At 43.8% G+C, this 20,000-nt stretch overlaps 1 protein-coding gene across 2 annotated transcripts in view; it reads left to right on the forward strand.

Annotated features, from left to right (window-relative positions):
* The window catches only part of LOC110507225 (1-phosphatidylinositol 4,5-bisphosphate phosphodiesterase eta-1), a 145,352-nt gene that overhangs the window by 69,986 nt on the left and 55,366 nt on the right, over positions 1-20,000 (forward strand). The window contains exons 4-7 of one of the 2 annotated variants that reach the window (XM_036964769.2): positions 5,511-5,754; positions 7,354-7,483; positions 10,403-10,573; positions 18,934-19,027. In XM_036964769.2, coding sequence (XP_036820664.2) covers positions 5,511-5,754; positions 7,354-7,483; positions 10,403-10,573; positions 18,934-19,027 — 639 coding nt within the window. Of the gene's footprint in view, positions 1-5,510; positions 5,755-7,284; positions 7,484-10,402; positions 10,574-18,933; positions 19,028-20,000 lie in introns of those variants that run through there. The other variant, XM_090224003.1, reaches the window with a different exon arrangement.

Consider the following 20,000-nt stretch of genomic DNA (forward strand, 5'->3'; position numbering starts at 1 on the left):
ACATTGAGTGAGTGGTTATTTTCCTGACACCAGACTCCGAGGGCCCTCACCTCCTCCCTGTGGAATGTTTCATTGTTGTTGGTAATCAAGCCCACCACTGTTGTGTCGTCTGCAAAATTGATGATTGAGTTGGAGGCGAAAACCCGGGTCTCAAGCTTAATGATGAGTTTGAAGGGTACTATGGTGTTGAATGCTGAGCTGTAGTCAATGAACAGCATTCTCACATATGCATTCTTATTCTTACATAGCATTCTTACATCCTCTTGTCCAGATGGGATATGGCAGTGTGCAGTATGCAGTGTGCAGTGTGCAGTGTGCATTGTGATGGCGATTGCATTGTCTGTAGAGGTTGGTAAGCAAATTGGAGTCGGTCTAGGTAGGTTAGAGTAGAGGTAGAGGTGATATGATCCTTCACTAGTCTCTCAAAGCACTTCATCATGACAGAAGTGAGTGTTCAGTTACCTTAGCTTTCTTGTGAACAGGAACAATTGTGGACATCTTGCATCATGTGAGGAGAGCAGACTGGGATAGGACTGGAGAATAACTCTCCCTCTTTGTCTGGTTCTGTTCTGTCCCAGGACTGGAGTATAGATCTCCCTCTCTGTCTGGTTCTGTTCTGTCCCAGGACTGGAGTCTAACTCTCCCTCTCTGTCTGGTTCTGTTCTGTTCCAGGACTGGAGTATAGATCTCCCTCTCTGTCTGGTTCTGTTCTGTTCCAGGACTGGAGTTTAGATCTCCCTCTCTGTCTGATTCTGTTCTGTCCCAGGACTGGAGTCTAACTCTCCCTCTCTGTCTGGTTCCGTTCTGTCCCAGGACTGGAGTCTAACTCTCCCTCTCTGTCTGGTTCTGTTCTGTCCCAGGACTGGAGTCTAACTCTCCCTCCTCTCTGTCTGGTTCTGTTCAGTCCCAGGACTGGAGTATAGATCTCCCTCTCTCTGGTTCTGTTCTGTTCCAGGACTGGAGTATAACTCTCCCCCTTCTCTGTATGGTTCTGTTCTGTCCCAGGACTGGAGTATAACTCTCCCTCTCTGTCTGGTTCTGTTCTGTTCCAGGACTGGAGTATAGATCTCCCTCTCTGTCTGGTTCTGTTCCAAGACTGGAGTATAGATCTCCCTCTCTGTCTGGTTCTGTTCAGTCCCAGGACTGGAGTATAGATCTCCCTCTCTGTCTGGTTCTGTTCTGTCCCAGGACTGGAGTATAACTCTCCCTCTCTGTCTGGTTCTGTTCTGTCCCAGGACTGGAGTATAACTCTCCCTCTCTGTCTGGTTCTGTTCTGTTCCAGGACTGGAGTATAGATCTCCCTCTCTGTCTGGTTCTGTTCCAGGACTGGAGTATAGATCTCCCTCTCTGTCTGGTTCTGTTCTGTCCCAGGACTGGAGAATAACTCTCCCTCTCTGTCTGGTTCTGTTCTGTTCAAGGACTGGAGTATAGATCTCCCTCTCTGTCTGGTTCTGTTCCAAGACTGGAGTATAGATCTCCCCCTCTGTCTGGTTCTGTTCTGTCCCAGGACTGGAGTATACATCTCCCTCTCTGTCTGGTTCTGTTCTGTTCCAGGACTGGAGTTTAGATCTCCCTCTCTGTCTGGTTCTGTTCCAGGACTAGAGTATAGATCTCCCTCTCTGTCTGGTTCTGTTCCAGGACTGGAGTTTAAGTCTCCCTCTCTGTCTGGTTCTGTTCCAGGACTGGAGTATAGATCTCCCTCTCAGTGTGGTTCTGTTCTGTTCCAGGACTGAAGTATAGATCTCCCTCTCAGTCTGTGTCCCTCTCTCCCTCCCACATTCCCTCATTCTCTTAATTTCAATTCAATTTGGGGCCTTTATTGTCATGGGAAACATATGTTTTACATTCCCAAAGCAAGTGAAATAGACAATAAATAAAAGGGAAATAAACATAGGAAATAAAAAATATCTGAAAATAACTGTAAACATTACACAAAAGTTTAAAATAATAAATTCATTTAAAATATTATTTTATTGACTTTGTTCCAATGTACAAATAGTTGAAGTATGAAAGGGAAGATAAATAAAGATAAATATTGGTGGTATTTAGAATGTCATTTGTGTTCCACTGGTTACCCTTTTCCCATGTCAACTGGCCACAAATCTTTCTGCTGTGATGCCATACTGTAGTATTTCACCTCACAGATAGTGCATTAGAGGTCGACCGATTAATCGGAATGACCGAATAATTAGGGCCGATTTCAAGTTTTCATAACAATCGGAAATCGGTAATTTTGGACGCCGATTTTGCCCATTTTTACCTTTATTTTACCTTTATTTAACTAGACAAGTCAGTTAAGAACACATTCTTTTTTTTCAATGACGGCCTAGGAACAGTGGGTTAACCGCCTTGTTCAGGGGCAGAACGACATATTTTTATCTTGTCAGCTCAGGGATCCAATCTTGCAATCTTACAGTTAACTAGTCCAACGCTCTAACCATCTGCCTCACGAGGAGCCCGCCTGTTACGCGAATGCAGTAAGAAGCCAAGCTAAGTTGCTAGCTAGCATTAAACTTAATCAATCATAATCCCTAGTTATAACTACACATGGTTGATGATATTACTAGTTTATCTAGCGTGTCCTGCGTTGCATATAATCGATGCGGTGCGCATTCGCGAAAAAGGACTGCCGTTGCTCCAACGTGTACCAAACCATAAACATCAATGACTTTCTTAAAATCAATACACAGAAGTCTATATTTTTTTTAACCCTGCGTGTTTAGCTAAAATAAATCCAGGTTAGCAGGCAATATTAACCAGGTGAAATTGTGTCATTTCTCTTGCGTTCATTGCACCCAGAGTCAGGGTATATGCAACAGTTTGGGCAGCCTGGCTCATTGCGAAATAATTTGTCAGAATTTTACGTAATTATGACATAACACTGAAGGTTGTGCAATGTAACAGGAATATTTAGACTGATGGATGCCACCCGTTAAATAAAATATAGAACGGTTCTGTATTTCACTGAAAGAATAAACGTCTTGTTTTCGAGATGATAGTTTCCGGATTCGACCATATTAATGACCTAAGGCTCGTATTTCTGTGTGTTATTATGTTATAATTAAGTCTGATTTGATAGAGCAGTTTGACTGAGCGATGGTAGGCACCAGCAGGCTCATAAGCATTTATTCAAACAGCACTTTCGTGTGTTTTGCCAGCAGCTCTGCCGTTTATGACTTCAAGCTTATCAACTCCCGAGATTAGGCTGGTGTAACGATGTGATGTGAAATGGCTAGCTAGTTAGGGGAGTGCGCGCTAATAGCGTTTCAAACGTCACTCGCTCTGAGACTTGGAGTAGTTGTTCCCCTTGCTCTGCATGGGTAAAGCTGCTTCGAGGGTGGCTGTTGTCGATGTGTTCCTGGTTCGAGCCCAGGTAGGAGCGAGAAGAGGTACGGAAGCAATACTGTTACACTGGCAATACTAAAGTGCCTATAAGAACATCCAATAGTCAAAGGTATATGAAATACAAATGGTATAGAGAGAAATACTCCTATAATTCCTATAATAACTACAACCTAAAACTTCTTACCTGGGAATATTGAAGACTCATGTTAAAAGGAACCACCAGCTTTCATATGTTCTCATGTTCTGAGCAAGGAACTTAAACGTTAGCTTTCTTACATGGCACATATTGCACTTTTACTTTCTTCTCCAACACTTTGTTTTTGCATTATTTAAACCAAATTGAACATGTTTCATTATTTATTTGAGGCTAAATTTATTTTATTGATGTATTATATTAAGTTAAAATAAGTGTTCATTCAGTATTGTTGTAATTGTCATTATTACAAATACATTTTAAAAATCGGCCGATTAATCGGTATCAGCTTTTTTTTTTTTGTCCTCCAATAATCGGTATCGGTATCGGCGTGGGAAAATCATAATCGGTCGACCTCTAGAGTGTATCAATGTTTGATTTGTTTTCAAATTATTTGTGGATCTGTGTAATCTGAGGGAAATATGTGTCTCTAATATGGTCATACATTTGGCAGGAGGTTAGGAATTGCATCTCAGTTTCCACCTCATTTTGTGGGCAGTGTGTACATAGCCTGTCTTCTCTTGAGAGCCAGGTCTGCCTACGGCAGCCTTTCTCAATAGCAAGGCTATGCTCACTGAGTCTGTACATAGTCAAAGATGTTCTTAAGTTTGGGTCAGTCACAGTGGTCAGGTATTCTGCCAGCTGTCCTGGGGCTCTGTGGGGTGTGATTGTGTTTGTGAACAGAGCCCCAGAACCAGCTGGCTTAGGGGACTTCTCTCCAGGTTCATCTCTCTGTAGGTGATGGCATTATTATGGAAAGTTTGGGAATCACTTCCTTTTGGGTGGTTGTAGAATTTAACGTCTCTTTTCTGGATTTTGATAACTACGGGTTATCGGCCTAATTCTGCTCTGCATGCATTATTTGGTCTTTCACGTTGTACACAGAAGATACTTTTACAGAATTCTGCATGCGGAGTCAAATTGGTGTTTGTCCCATTTTGTGAATTATTTGTTGGTGAGCGGACCCCAATCCTCACATCCATAAAGGGCAATGGGTTCTATAACTGATTCAAGTATTTTTTGCCAGATCCTAATTGGTATCTATCTATCTATCGATCTATCTATCTATCTATCTATCTATCTATCTATCTATCTATCTATCTATCTATCTATCTATCTATCTATCTATCTATCTATCTATCTATCTATCTATCTATCTATCTATCTATCTGTCTATCTATCTGTCTATCTATCTATCTATCTATCTATCTATCTATCTATCTATCTATCTATCTATCTATCTATCTATCTATCTATCTATCTCTCTATCTCTCTCTCTATCTCTCTATCTCTCTATCTCTCTATCTCTCTATCTCTCTATCTCTATCTATCTCTATCTCTATCTATCTCTATCTATATCTCTCTCTCTCTCTCTCTCTCTCTCTCTCTCTCTCTATCTCTCTCTATCTCTATCTCTCTCTCTCTCTCTCTCTCTCTCTCTATCTCTCTCTCTCTCTATCTCTCTCTCTCTCTCTCTCTATCTCTCTCTCTCTCTCTCTCTCTCTATCTCTCTCTCTCTCTATCTCTCTCTCTCTCTCTCTCCCTCCCTCCCTCCCTCCCTGTGTGTCCTGACGTTGTCTAGAGGGTGTGTCCTGGCTGAGTATCAGGAGTCAAACAGAAGCCATGTTGTTGACTACAGTAGTGCTGCTGTGACTTCAGGGTATGCCAGTCAGTTAATTGGCCTGCAGTGTCTGTCTGGTTACGTGTTTATCTCTAACTTCTCCTCATTGATGTCTTCATTCATTATTTAAGAAGGGAGGAAACTATCATCGCCCTAGCAGCTATCAAAAGCTTTACTTGTTGGTCTCCTAACAGACTTTTGTTCGTTTTCATCCATTTTGATCACAAAGGAAAGATACTTAATGTATTCCCAAGATATCTCAGTGCTATGGAATATTCCGATTCTTGCTCTGTCTCCTAACTCTAAATGGTTCTCTCTCTCTCTTCTTGTCCCACCCTCTTTCTCTTACAGTCACTATTGATTCGCTGTACAAGGTGACGGAGGGCCGTCAGTCAGACATCTTCCACCGCCATGCGGAGAACAGTTTCGACCCGGCCTGCTGTTTCACCGTTTATCATGGCAACCACATGGAGTCCCTAGACCTGGTGACCTCTAACCCTGAGGAGGCTCGGACCTGGGTGACAGGACTACAATACCTGATGGCTGGCATCAGTGACGAGGACTCACTGGCCAAACGACAACGCACCCACGACCAATATCCTTTTAAGACTAACACGCTCATGCACACACACACATATCCTTATTACACCGCATACCCTGCTGTCCCTACCTTACGCCTAACCAGTATTGTTCAATCTGTTGAGTGACACACTTTTATGCTCTTCTTTGACATCTTCTTTGTTCCTCTTCTTTGACATCTTCCTTGTTCCTCTTCTTCGACATCTTCTTTGACATCTTCTTTGTTCCTCTGCTTTGACATCTTCTTTGTTCCTCTTCTTCGACATCTTCTTTGTTCCTCTTCTTTGACATCTTCTTTGTTCCTCTGCTTTGACATCTTCTTTGTTCCTCTTCTTTAACATCTTCTTCGATATCTTCTTTGTTCCTCTTCTTTGACATCTTCTTTGACATCTTCTTTGTTCCTCTTCTTTGACATCTTCTTTGACATCTTCTTTGTACCTCTTCTTTGACATCTTCTTTGTCCCTCTTCTTTGACATCTTCTTTGACATCTTCTTTGTTCCTCTGCTTTGACATCTTCTTTGTTCCTCTTCTTTGACATCTTCTTTGTTCCTCTTCTTTGACATCTTCTTTGACATCTTCTTTGTTCCTCTTCTTTAACATCTTCTTCGATATCTTCTTTGTTCCTCTTCTTTGACATCTTCTTTGACATCTTCTTTGTTCCTCTTCTTTGACATCTTCTTTGACATCTTCTTTGACATCTTCTTTGATCCTCTGCTTTGTTCCTCTTCTTTGACATCTTCTTTGACATCTTCTTTGACATCTTCTTTGTTCCTCTTCTTTGACATCTTCTTTGACATCTTCTTTGACATCTTCTTTGATCCTCTGCTTTGTTCCTCTTCTTTGATATATTTTTTGACACTTCTTTATTCCTCTTCTTTGACATCTTCTTTGTTCCTCTTCTTTGACATCTTCTTTGACATCTTCTTTGTTCCTCTTCTTTGACATCTTCTTTGTTCCTCTGCTTTGACATCTTCTTTGTTCCTCTTCTTTGACATCTTCTTTGTTCCTCTTCTTTGACATCTTCTTTGTTCCTCTGCTTTGACATCTTCTTTGTTCCTCTTCTTTGACATCTTCTTTGTTCCTCTTCTTTGACATCTTCTTTGTTCCTCTTCTTTGACATTTTTTTTGACACCTTCTTTGTTCCTCTGCTTTGTTTCCGTTCTTCCCAAAAAGAAAGTGCTCTCCCTCTTTTCATTTCCTCCTCTGTCTGCTGAATGCAGTGTGTGTGTTTATATTTCTGCTGAATGCAGTGTGTGTATGTGTGTGTGTGCCTTGGAGCGTTGTTCTGGTCTGACTGGATTTGACGACTGACAAAATATGGTGCTGTGTTTTTGAAAAGCCTCCCACCCTCCTACCCTTCCTACACACACACACACACACACACACACACACACACACACACACACACACACACACACACACACACACACACACACACACATACACACACACACACACACACACACACACACACACACACACACACACACACACACACACACACACACAGTGAGAGTTGAGGGATAGTGGTGTATTCACTGGTTGCTGATGAAGGCGTATTTGTATACCACACCATCATCATCATCATCGTGGCTGTGTCCTTAACTCGTGTAGGTGGATGAAGCAGACGTTTGAGGAGGCTGATAAGAACGGGGATGGTTTGTTGAACATGGAGGAGATCTACCAGCTACTGCACAAGATGAACGTCAACCTGCCCCGCAGGAAGGTCAAACACATGTTCCAGGTCAGTCACGGGTCAGAGGTGAAATACCTGTCATCTGTCACTACACTATCTGACTAGAGAAGACATAGGAGGGATGCGTTCTAACTAAACCTCACCTGACAATTGATGAGCAGTTAGGAGGTGTTTATTTACATCCAGGATAGGGCTACGGTAAGGTTTAGTGGTTAGATTTAGAGAACATCAGTCTTCTGTCTTCTCGAGCCAGATAGTGACAACTGTGACAGTAGTACTTAGTACTCCTGCTGCTACCTGGAAGCAAATCCCACCTTCCAACCAAGATCCAAAGCTTTAGCTAATGTTTTCTCTCACGGGTTTATAATGGGCCCATAGGGCTCTGGTCAAAACTAGTGCACTATGTAGGGAGTAGTGCTCTATAGGGCTCTGGTCAAAACTAGTGCACTATGTAGGGAGTAGTGCTCTATAGGGCTCTGGTCAAAACTAGTGCACTATGTAGGGAGTAGGGTGCCATTCAGGATGTAGCCCTATGCGATTTAAATGACAGGCGTGTCTGCGAGTGCTGGGCATTAGGGTCAGATAATACAGTTGGTTTATAGTCCACTATTTTATTTAGACTATTTTTAGGGCACCGCCAGGAGTGAATTGTTGTATAAACCGAACAAGGACAATGTCAGAACGCCTTTTCTGTGCTCACATGACAATGTCCTTGGAGTTGTTTGGTTCATGTTAGGGCACCATGGCTGTGTGTGAATGTACCAGATGGTTACTAGAGTTGTTTGGTTCATGTTAGGGCACCATGGCTGTGTGTGAATGTACCAGATGGTTACTAGAGTTGTTTGGTTCATGTTAGGGCACCATGGCTGTGTGTGAATGTACCAGATGGTTACTAGAGTTGTTTGGTCCATGTTAGGGCACCATGGCTGTGTGTTTAATAACCAGATGTTTACTAGAGTTGTTTGGTCCATGTTAGGGCACCATGGCTGTGTGTTTAAATACCAGATGGTTACTAGAGTTGTTTGGTTCATGTTAGGGCACTATGGCTGTGTGTTTAATAACTAGATGTTTACTAGAGTTGTTTGGTTCATGTTAGGGCACCATGGCTGTGTGTGAATGTACCAGATGTTTACTAGAGTTGTTTGGTTCATGTTAGGGCACCATGGCTGTGTGTGAATGTACCAGATGTTAATTAGAGTTGTTTGGTCCATGTTAGGGCACCATGGCTGTGTGTTTAATAACCAGATGGTTACTAGAGTTGTTTGGTTCATGTTAGGGCACCATGGCTGTGTGTGAATGTACCAGATGTTAATTAGAGTTGTTTGGTTCATGTTAGGGCACAATGGCTGTGTGTGAATGTACCAGATGGTTACTAGAGTTGTTTGGTTCATGTTAAGGCACCATGGCTGTGTGTGAATGTACCAGATGTTAATTAGAGTTGTTTGGTTCATGTTAGGGCACAATGGCTGTGTGTGAATGTACCAGATGGTTACTAGAGTTGTTTGGTTCATGTTAGGGCACCATGGCTGTGTGTGAATGTACCAGATGTTAATTAGAGTTGTTTGGTTCATGTTAGGGCACAATGGCTGTGTGTGAATGTACCAGATGGTTACTAGAGTTGTTTGGTTCATGTTAGGGCACCATGGCTGTGTGTGAATGTACCAGATGGTTACTAGAGTTGTTTGGTCCATGTTAGGGAACAATGGCTGTGTGTGAATGTACCAGATGGTTACTAGAGTTGTTTGGTTCATGTTAAGGCACCATGGCTGTGTGTTTAATAACCAGATGTTTACTAGAGTTGTTTGGTTCATGTTAGGGCACCATGGCTGTGTGTTTAATAACCAGATGGTTACTAGAGTTGTTTGGTTCATGTTAGGGCACCATGGCTGTGTGTTTAATAACCAGATGTTTACTAGAGTTGTTTGGTTCATGTTAGGGCACCATGGCTGTGTGTGAATGTACCAGATGTTAATTAGAGTTGTTTGGTTCATGTTAGGGCACCATGGCTGTGTGTGAATGTACCAGATGGTTACTAGAGTTGTTTGGTCCATGTTAGGGCACCATGGCTGTGTGTGAATGTACCAGATGGTTACTAGAGTTGTTTGGTCCATGTTAGGGCACCATGGCTGTGTGTGAATGTACCAGATGTTAATTAGAGTTGTTTGGTTCATGTTAGGGCACCATGGCTGTGTGTGAATGTACCAGATGGTTACTAGAGTTGTTTGGTTCATGTTAGGGCACCATGGCTGTGTGTGAATGTACCAGATGGTTACTAGAGTTGTTTGGTCCATGTTAGGGCACCATGGCTGTGTGTTTAAATACCAGATGGTTACTAGAGTTGTTTGGTTCATGTTAGGGCACCATGGCTGTGTGTTTAATAACCAGATGTTTACTAGAGTTGTTTGGTTCATGTTAGGGCACCATGGCTGTGTGTGAATGTACCAGATGGTTACTAGAGTTGTTTGGTTCATGTTAGGGCACCATGGCTGTGTGTTTAATAACCAGATGGTTACTAGAGTTGTTTGGTCCATGTTAGGGCACCATGGCTGTGTGTTTAATAACCAGATGTTTACTAGAGTTGTTTGGTTCATGTTAGGGCACCATGGCTGTGTGTTTAATAACCAGATGGTTACTAGAGTTGTTTGGTTCATGTTAGGGCACCATGGCTGTGTGTGAATGTACCAGATGGTTACTAGAGTTGTTTGGTTCATGTTAGGGCACCATGGCTGTGTGTTTAATAACCAGATGTTTACTAGAGTTGTTTGGTTCATGTTAGGGCACCATGGCTGTGTGTGAATGTACCAGATGGTTACTAGAGTTGTTTGGTTCATGTTAGGGCACCATGGCTGTGTGTTTAATAACCAGATGGTTACAGACAAAAGAGGTGTAAAGGCACAGTTTGGAACAGAGGGTCACCTGACCAATGTAGACCCTCTCTAATGGTGACATAACTTCCCTTTCCCACAGGAAGCGGACTCGGATGACCAACAGGGCACGTTGACATTTGAGGAGTTCAGTGTGTTTTATAAGATGATGTCTCTCCGGCGGGACCTGTATCTGCTGCTCATGGGATACAGCGACAGGAAGGACCACCTGACTGCCGACGAGCTGGCCAACTTCCTGCTCAACGAACAGAAGGTCAGGGTTCACAGAAAGACCAAACTAGATGATGTAGCTTTAGCGATCTGTAGTAGAGTCAGTGTTGAAGGTAAGGCCGCTACTGTCTAGTACTGCATCCCGGCAAAATAAATAGTAGGGGTACTCCGTACCGGTAAAACATGAGCCAATCACAATAATTACAACAAAATGTCAAGAAAACTGTAGGCTATTACATCACTCATTCACGAGTGAATGGACTTTAACAGGTGGTGTAGTCTGCGCTCCAAAATGTGATGTGGTTCGACGAGAACACGGACATTTATCCAAGGCAGAGATGAGCGGCCGACACTGAGGCGTGCGGACAGCTGTGGACGCATAAATTCTGGTCTAATGACATTCGTCAAATGTCATGACACTTTGTGATGTTTTGTGTACCAGATGTCTCGTTCCATTCACCAGTGTTTGGAGGCTGGAGATGTGTTGTTAGTGGATGAACGTGAGCGGCCTAGTGAATGAGTCCTTTTTGAAGTGGTAGTTTGACAATCAGATGAAAACATTTGACGGGTTGTGTTTATGCCACAACGAAAGGTAATACAGTGTAAACATTAAATTACAAATCTTTACGAGGTCCACAGAGATCCTTTTGAATCACAGTGATTTACAATCGCTAGGACCCATTTCTCAATAATTAGGTCACTTTTTTCAAAACTCTTCACACAGTTCTCCTAACAAACTTTCAGCTTTGCACAGAGGGTTCATTTCACATCCAAAATGCACTAAAACGACCAAAACACTTCATACATGTCTCAAATCAACTCATTCTTCCAGAACACTAGCAAAGGTTGTCACCCAACAAGCACACTTTGTCACTCATAAAACAATGACCTAAACAACACTAACAACAGGTTACACAATGTTTTCTTTTTAAAAATGTCTTTACCACACAAGAATGACACCTCTCTACTGTTTAGAATTCCCTGCAGTTTATGTTCCAGGAATGAATCAGACATATGCAATATGCTTCAATAGGTTGTATGTCATTTTTATGGCACAATACAATAATTTGTATATACACCATCTACCGATACAGATACAGTAGCAATGCCAGTCAACCCTGTCTTCTGCATTTGGCCACAGGTTCTCATCCACATCACATCTTATGTCATCTTGGGCAATACACCTAGGAAAGAATCTTATGGCATGCCTGGTCCATCCCTGGCAATCTTCTGCAGATATGTCCAGGCATCCAGCATTTATTGCAACGAGGAGGGACATTTGATCATGTGGATGGTGGTCATAAACCTTCCACCTCCATGAGGAAAATAATTCCTCTATGGGGTTGAGGAATGGAGAATAAGGAAGGAGGAGAAGTGACACCATCCTGGGATGGGCTGTAAACCACTCTGTGACTGTATGGGAGTGGTGAAATGCCACACTGTCCCATACAATTACAAACATTGGCCGATTTTACCTCACTGCAACCCTTTCCTCACCTGGCCCAACCCTTCCATAGAGGCCATCCTAATGAGACGCTCGGTGTTGTATGGCCCAACCCTTCCATAGAGGTCATCCAGGAATGTAATGAGACGCTCGGTGTTGTATGGCCCAACCCTTCCATAGAGGTCATCCAGGAATGTAGTGAGACGCTCGGTGTTGTATGGCCCAACCCTTCCATAGAGGTCATCCAGGAATGTAGTGAGACGCTCGGTGTTGTATGGCCCAACCCTTCCATAGAGGTCATCCTAATGAGACGCTCGGTGTTGTATGGCCCAACCCTTCCATAGAGGTCACCCAGGAATGTAATGAGACGCTCGGTGTTGTATGGCCCAACCCTTCCATAGAGGTCATCCAGGAATGTAATGAGACGCTCGGTGTTGTATGGCCCAACCCTTCCATAGAGGTCATCCTAATGAGACGCTCGGTGTTGTACGGCCCAACCCTTCCATAGAGGTCACCCAGGAATGTAATGAGACGCTTGGTGTTGTATGGCCCAACCCTTCCATAGAGGTCACCCAGGAATGTAGTGAGACGCTCGGTGTTGTATGGCCCAACCCTTCCATAGAGGTCATCCAGGAATGTAATGAGACGCTCGGTGTTGTATGGCCCAACCCTTCCATAGAGGTCATCGTAATGAGACGCTCAGTGTTGTACGGCCCAACCCTTCCATAGAGGTCATCCAGGAATGTAATGAGACGCTCGGTGTTGTATGGCCCAACCCTTCCATAGAGGTCACCCAGGAATGTAATGAGACGCTCGGTGTTGTATGGCCCAACCCTTCCATAGAGGTCACCCAGGAATGTAATGAGACGCTCGGTGTTGTATGGCCCAACCCTTCCATAGAGGTCATCCAGGAATGTAATGAGACGCTCGGTGTTGTACGGCCCAACCCTTCCAGAGGTCATCCTAATGAGACGCTCGGTGTTGTATGGCCCAACCCTTCCATAGAGGTCATACAGGAATGTAATGAGACGCTCGGTGTTGTATGGCCCAACCCTTCCATAGAGGTCACCCAGGAATGTAATGAGACGCTCGGTGTTGTATGGCCCAACCCTTCCATAGAGGTCATCCTAATGAGACGCTCGGTGTTGTATGGCCCAACCCTTCCATAGAGGTCACCCAGGAATGTAATGAGACGCTCGGTGTTGTACGGCCCAACCCTTCCATAGAGGTCATCGTAATGAGACGCTCAGTGTTGTATGGTCCAACCCTTCCATAGAGGTCATCCTAATGAGACGCTCGGTGTTGTATGGCCCAACCCTTCCATAGAGGTCACCCAGGAATGTAATGAGACGCTCGGTGTTGTACGGCCCAACCCTTCCATAGAGGTCATCCTAATGAGACGCTCGGTGTTGTATGGTCCAACCCTTCCATAGAGGTCATCCTAATGAGACGCTCGGTGTTGTATGGCCCAACCCTTCCATAGAGGTCACCCAGGAATGTAATGAGACGCTCGGTGTTGTATGGCCCAACCCTTCCATAGAGGTCATCCTAATGAGACGCTCGGTGTTGTATGGCCCAACCCTTCCATAGAGGTCACCCAGGAATGTAATGAGACGCTCGGTGTTGTATGGCCCAACCCTTCCATAGAGGTCATCCAGGAATGTAATGAGACGCTCGGTGTTGTACGGCCCAACCCTGCCATAGAGGTCACCCAGGAATGTAATGAGACGCTCGGTGTTGTATGGCCCAACCCTTCCATAGAGGTCACCCAGGAATGTAATGAGACGCTCGGTGTTGTATGGCCCAACCCTTCCATAGAGGTCACCCAGGAATGTAATGAGACGCTCGGTGTTGTATGGCCCAACCCTTCCATAGAGGTCATCCAGGAATGTAATGAGACGCTCGGTGTTGTATGGCCCAACCCTTCCATAGAGGTCACCCAGGAATGTAATGAGACGCTCGGTGTTGTATGGCCCAACCCTTCCATAGAGGTCATCCTAATGAGACGCTCGGTGTTGTATGGCCCAACCCTTCCATAGAGGTCACCCAGGAATGTAATGAGACGCTCGGTGTTGTACGGCCCAATTAGCGGTTTGTGTAACGGAAATCCATCAGAGGATATTGCAGCACACATTGTGATGTTGTCCCCTCTGGGCCGGGACATCCACTGTGGCTCTTTTCCCAATCACATTCCTTTCCTCTCGCCGCCAAGTTGAAACCAGCCTCATCCACAAAGATGAATATGTGGGGTGTTTGCCTGGCTTCAAACTCCATGACTCTCTAAAATAAATCCACAAGGCAACATAAGAGTCAGGGTATTACGGTAGTTTACATTATACCTTAAAACATGCCATTGTGTGCCTCTGCCCTGTTTGGTTTTGTTCTAAACCAGTTCTGTATTTTATAGTCATCTTACCTGGACTTATTGGTTCCTGAGTTGCTTGACTCATTCAGTGTTCCTCTCAAAGGGGACCGTGAACACCTGCTTCATCCTGACTAGATGTTGTTTCAGGACACTAGATGTAGTTGTGCTTACATTGTGAACGATTCCAAATGTAATGTTGTCTGCCAACACTCTGTCCCGAATCTCTGTGAGTTTTATGCCATTGTTTCTGATGACCATATCAACGATTGCAGTTTCCTGCACAGCAGTGAAAATCCTACCTCTCCCGCCTGTAGGAGGTTGAACCGTTGGGTCCTAAGCAGAAATACAAAAACAATTACACACAAGTGGGTTTGGAGGCTTTGCTCAATTGACTTCTGTAACGTGCAGTTCAGTCAGAATGCACATTTTACCTGTTGTTTTGCCTCAAATTTCTTACAATAGATGCCACTGTTGAGCGTTGCAGATTTATCTGCCCTCTCAGACCAGCCTCTCGTTGACAGACCATGATTTATTACAGGATCAATTATAGCAGCCATAATCTCATCTAAGACTGCAGCTCTTGATCTTCCTCTCAGTCTTCTTCCACCATGCATACGTACTCCTCTTCCTCTCCCTCTTCCTCTCCCTCTCCCAGTCACTCTTCCTCTGTCAGCCACTTCTCTACCTCTGGCTGGGTCCATGTTTAGACTACAGGACAGCCTTCTTCCTAAAATGTCCCCTTTTGTATAGATGGTAATGAAATTGGGTAGGTGTTCAGCTACAATGGGAATCTGCTGTGGTTGGTCTAATTGTTTTGATAGTATTTCATTTTTTAGATGTGGAATATATTTCAATTCGCTATTACTGTAGAAATGTAGCAAATTGCTGTCTTTTGTGTTATGTTAGGTTTTGAACTTAAGTTTAACAGTTTTGAAAATAGTATATAATCATGTGCAAATTGGCCTGTAGGTACATAAAGTTCTGGTGGTGGTTGTGTCTGAAATTTGAAAGATGTAGTCATTGAAATGCATTTTGTGCCAAAGCAATGAAAAATGATCCACAGTTTAGCCTACATAGACTGCTGTTGTGCTCACTGTGTGAAGAGTTTTGAAAAAAAGTGACCTAAGTATTGAGAAATGGGTCCTAGCGATCGTAAAACGCTGTCATAAGGCTTATATACTGTATGTAAGTCTATGATTACACACAAGCGCATGCACACCCAATCTACTTTCACTCCTAATATGGGTTGTCTCTGGCACAACATCCTCTCTACAGTGCGGTAGGAAAGTATTCAGACCCCTTACATTTTCCCACAATTTGTTACGTTACAGCCTTCTTCTCAAATGGATTAAATAAAACATGTTCTATTTTCTACACACAATACCCCATTATGACAAAGCGAAAACAGGTTTATAGACATTTTTGCAAATGTAAATAATACCATAAATAAATAAGTATTCAGACCCCCAGACTCAAAATTGAGCTCAGGTGCATCCTGTTTCCATTGATCATCCTTGAGATGTTTCTACAACTTGTTGGAGTCCACCTGTGGTAAATTCAATTGATTGGACATGACTTGGAAAGGCACACACCTGTCTATATAAGGTCCCACAGTTAACAGTGCATATCAGAACAGAAACCAAGCCATGAGGTCGAAGGAATTGTTCGTAGAGCTCCGAGACAGGATTGTGTCGAGGCACAGGCCTGGGGAAGGGTACCAAAATATTCTGCAGCATTGAATGACCCCAAGAACACAGTGTCCTCCATCATTCTTAAATGGAAGAAATTTGGAACCACCAAGACTCTTCCTAGAGCTGGCCGCCCGGCCAAAATGAGAAATCGGGAGAGAAGGGTCTTGGTCAGGTAGGTGACCAAGAACCCAATGGTCACTCTTACAGAGCTCCAGAGTTCCTCTGTGGAGATGGGAATAGGGCTGTGTTGGTCACGAAATTTCATGACTGCTGGGGATTTCATTAGCCGGTGATTGTCAAGCAAATAACTGTCAGTCTCACAGTAATTAACAGTTAATTAACATAAACACATTTAGTATCTCCTGGCTTCCACACATTATCTACAAGCCACTGAGGCAGACTTTTTGAACATCTACATTTTTTAAAGTCTAATAACTCAATGTAATATAGCTTAGACCTTCACAATAATTCCATTATATTCCATTATTCTAAAGAAGCATGATATGAAGAAAATGTAGTCAATTTCAAAAGCATACTCTAAATTGTCCTTATGTTAGGTCCTCATCTGGCTATGCCAAATGGCTGTGGGCTACACTAGTTCATTTAGCAGACAAGATTAGCTTAAAATTCCAAGGCTTTATTTTATGGTATGAAGATATTTTCTCCAAACGATTTGAGGGAGTACACACATATGGCTACTTTGTGTTGAGCTGTTAACAAAGAAATATGCTTAATTTAGAGTTATTAGTGTAACTTTAGTTGTTCTACAAACATGGGGCTATATGTTGTGATGTTTAATACACTGTAAGGCTGCATGATGAGACTGTAATTACGATTTGAAAAAAGTCTCTTGAAAGGCTTGAGCTCTGCTTTGTTTATTGAGCCGGCTGTAAACACTCCAATAGTCTCTCAATCACAACTTGACAAGCACTTCATAATGCACTTGATAATACACTTGATAATGCACTCGATAATGCACTCGATAATGCACCCAATAATGCACCCGGCAATGCACTTGATAAGGCACTTGATAATGCACTTGATAATGCCTCAGCATCCCCTTTGTGTGGCCGTAATGCATCCTAAAAAAATCCCTGCCTTTTGCGGCCAGTGGCCGTTGTGCCCTTTTCCCTGAGTGCTGAGCGCTCCAAAGCACCTCTCACACACATGGCTCTCATCACATGATCGGGTCTTTCTCACAGACTACAAGTGAAGAGAGACACATTGGGGACGCAACTTTTCACTTCATTATCCAATTCCGAGGTGCATATTGAAGATATTGGAAGAACTGTCCTCATTTACTTTTCGTCAGCCAACAAGATGAGTATGTCTAACGAACAGCAAAAGCACTAGCCTATATCAATCTACTATCCCCCATAGTACAAAAGTTGACCTATTCTATTCCGTGCGAGAAATAAATATTACAAATATTGTCACGCCCTGACCATAGTAAGCTGTTTATTCTCTATGTTGGATGGAGCGTGATAGTGACTAGGGTGGGTCATCTAGGTTTTTTTGTATGTCTATGTTGGCCTGATATGGTTGTATTTACAATGGTGTTTGTTCTTCACTGGTTGACCTTTTCTTGTGGCAACCCAGTAGATATGGGAGTTTATCAAAATTGGATTTGCTTTCGAATTCTTTGTGGATCTGTGTAATCTGAGGGAAATATGTCTCTCTAATATGGTCATACATTGGGCCGGAGGTTAGGAAGTGCAGCTCAGTTTCCACCTCATTTTGTGGGCAGTGAGCACATAGGCAGACCTGGCTCTCAATAGAAGACAGGCTATGGCGGCCTTTCTCAATAGCAAGGCTATGCTCACTGAGTCTGTACATAGTCAAAGCTTTCCTTAAGTTTGGGTCAGTCACAGTGGTCAGGTATTCTGCCACTGTGTACTCTCTGTTTAGGGCCAAATAGCATTCTAGTTTGCTCTGTTTTTTTGTTAATTGTTTCCAATATGTCAAGTAATTATCTTTTTGTTTTCTCGTGATTTGGTTGGGTCTAATTGTGCTGGTGTCCTGGGGCTCTGTGGGGTGTGTTTGTGAACAGAGCCCCAGGACCAGCTTGCTTAGGGGACTCTTCTCCAGGTTCATCTCTCTGTAGGTGATGACTTTGTTATGGAAGGTTTGGGAATCACTTCCTTTTAGGTGGTTATAGAATTTAACAGCTCTTTTCTGGATTTTGATAATTTGTGGGTATCGGCCTAATTCTGCTCTGCATGCATTATTTGGTGTTCTACGTTGTACACAGAGGATATTTTTGCAGAATTCTGCATGCAGAGTCTCAATTTGGTGTTTGTCCCATTTTGTGAAGTCTTGGTTGGTGAGCGGACCCCAGATCTCACAACTGTAAAGGGCAATGGGCTCTATGACTGATTCAAGTATTTTTAGCCAGATCCTAATTGGTATGTTGAAATTTATGTTCCTTTTGATGGTATAGAATGCCCTTCTTGCCTTGTCTCTCAGAGAATGCCTTGTCTCCCTTCTTGCCTTGTCCCTCTCTCTCCCCCCTCTCTCCCCCCTCTCTGTCTGTCTGTCTGTCTGTCCCTCTCTCGCTCTCTCTATCCCCATCTCTCTGTTTCTATCTCCTCCCCCCCTCTCTGAGGCAATTTGGTATTGTCAGAGTTATGGTCATCCACCTTATTGCCTCATTCTAGACTCCAGTACTCAGAGTGAGTCCAGACATCAATACTGTGAGCATTTTGACAGAGGTCTCTCAGGAGTCTATATTGATTGTCAGATTGTGGCTTGGTTTGTCTGATAGTGTCTGTCTCATGAAAAGATGTGTGTGTCTGTTTGTATGTGTGTACCTGTGTGTATATGTGTGTATCTGAGTGTATCTGAGTGTGTCTGTGTGTGTGAGTGTGATTGTGTTCTGACAGTGTGTGTCTCTCTCTCCTCAGATGGTGAATGTGACTACAGAGTACTGTCTGGATGTCATTGAAAAGTTTGAGCTGTCTGAAGAGAACAAACAGAAAGGCATTCTGGGAATTGAGGGTAAGCCCCTCTGTGACCCTCTCCCTCCACATTAACCTCTCTCTCTCTCTCTCTCTCTCTCTCTCTCTCTCTCTCTGCCTGCCTGCCTCTGGGCTGTTAATTCTATAAAGGGTTGAAGACTTAGAGATCATACACGAATGTGAGATGGTTAAACAGTTTTTGGGGCTTTAGATAAATTACACCACATGTAGAGCTCAAAGGCAGAGACCGTCTCAAAGGCAGAGATCGCTGCGTGTCTGAGATCGCTGCGTGTCTGAAATCGCTGCGTGTCTGAGATCGCTGCGTGTCTGAGATCGCTGCGTGTCTGAGATCGCTGCGTGTCTGAGATCGCTGCGTGTCCCAGATTGCTGCGTATCCGAGATCGCTGCGTGTCCCAGATTGCTGCGTGTCTGAGATTGCTGTGTGTCTGAGATCGCTGCGTGTCTGAGATCGCTGTGTCTGAGATCGCTGTGTCTGAGATCGCTGCGTGTCTGAGATCGCTGCGTGTCTGAGATCGCTGCGTGTCTGAGATCGCTGCGTGTCTGAGATCGCTGCGTGTCTGAGATTGCTGCGTGTCTGAGATCGCTGCGTGTCTGAGATCGCTGCGTGTCTGAGATCGCTGCGTGTCTGAGATCGCTGTGTGTCTGAGATCGCTGCGTGTCTGAGATCGCTGTGTGTCTGAGATCGCTGTGTGTCTGAGATCGCTGCGTGTCTGAGATCGCTGCGTGTCTGAGATCGCTGCGTGTCTGAGATCGCTGCGTGTCCGAGATCGCTGTGTGTCTGAGAACGCTGCGTGTCTGAGATCGCTGTGTGTCTAAGATTGCTGTGTGTCTGAGAACGCTGCGTGTCTGAGATTGCTGTGTGTTTGGGATGGGGCAGAGATGAGGAGGTGGAGAAGGTAGGATGGAGAAGGTAGGATGGTTTCAGTAAGGAGCAGGGTGATTGGATAAGGAAACAGGTGAAGGAGGAAGGGGAGAGGTGGAGGAAGGGGAGA

Source organism: Oncorhynchus mykiss, chromosome 27 (assembly GCF_057628025.1).
Source record: "Oncorhynchus mykiss isolate SJ-2025 chromosome 27, ASM5762802v1, whole genome shotgun sequence".
Lineage (NCBI taxonomy): Eukaryota > Metazoa > Chordata > Actinopteri > Salmoniformes > Salmonidae > Oncorhynchus > Oncorhynchus mykiss.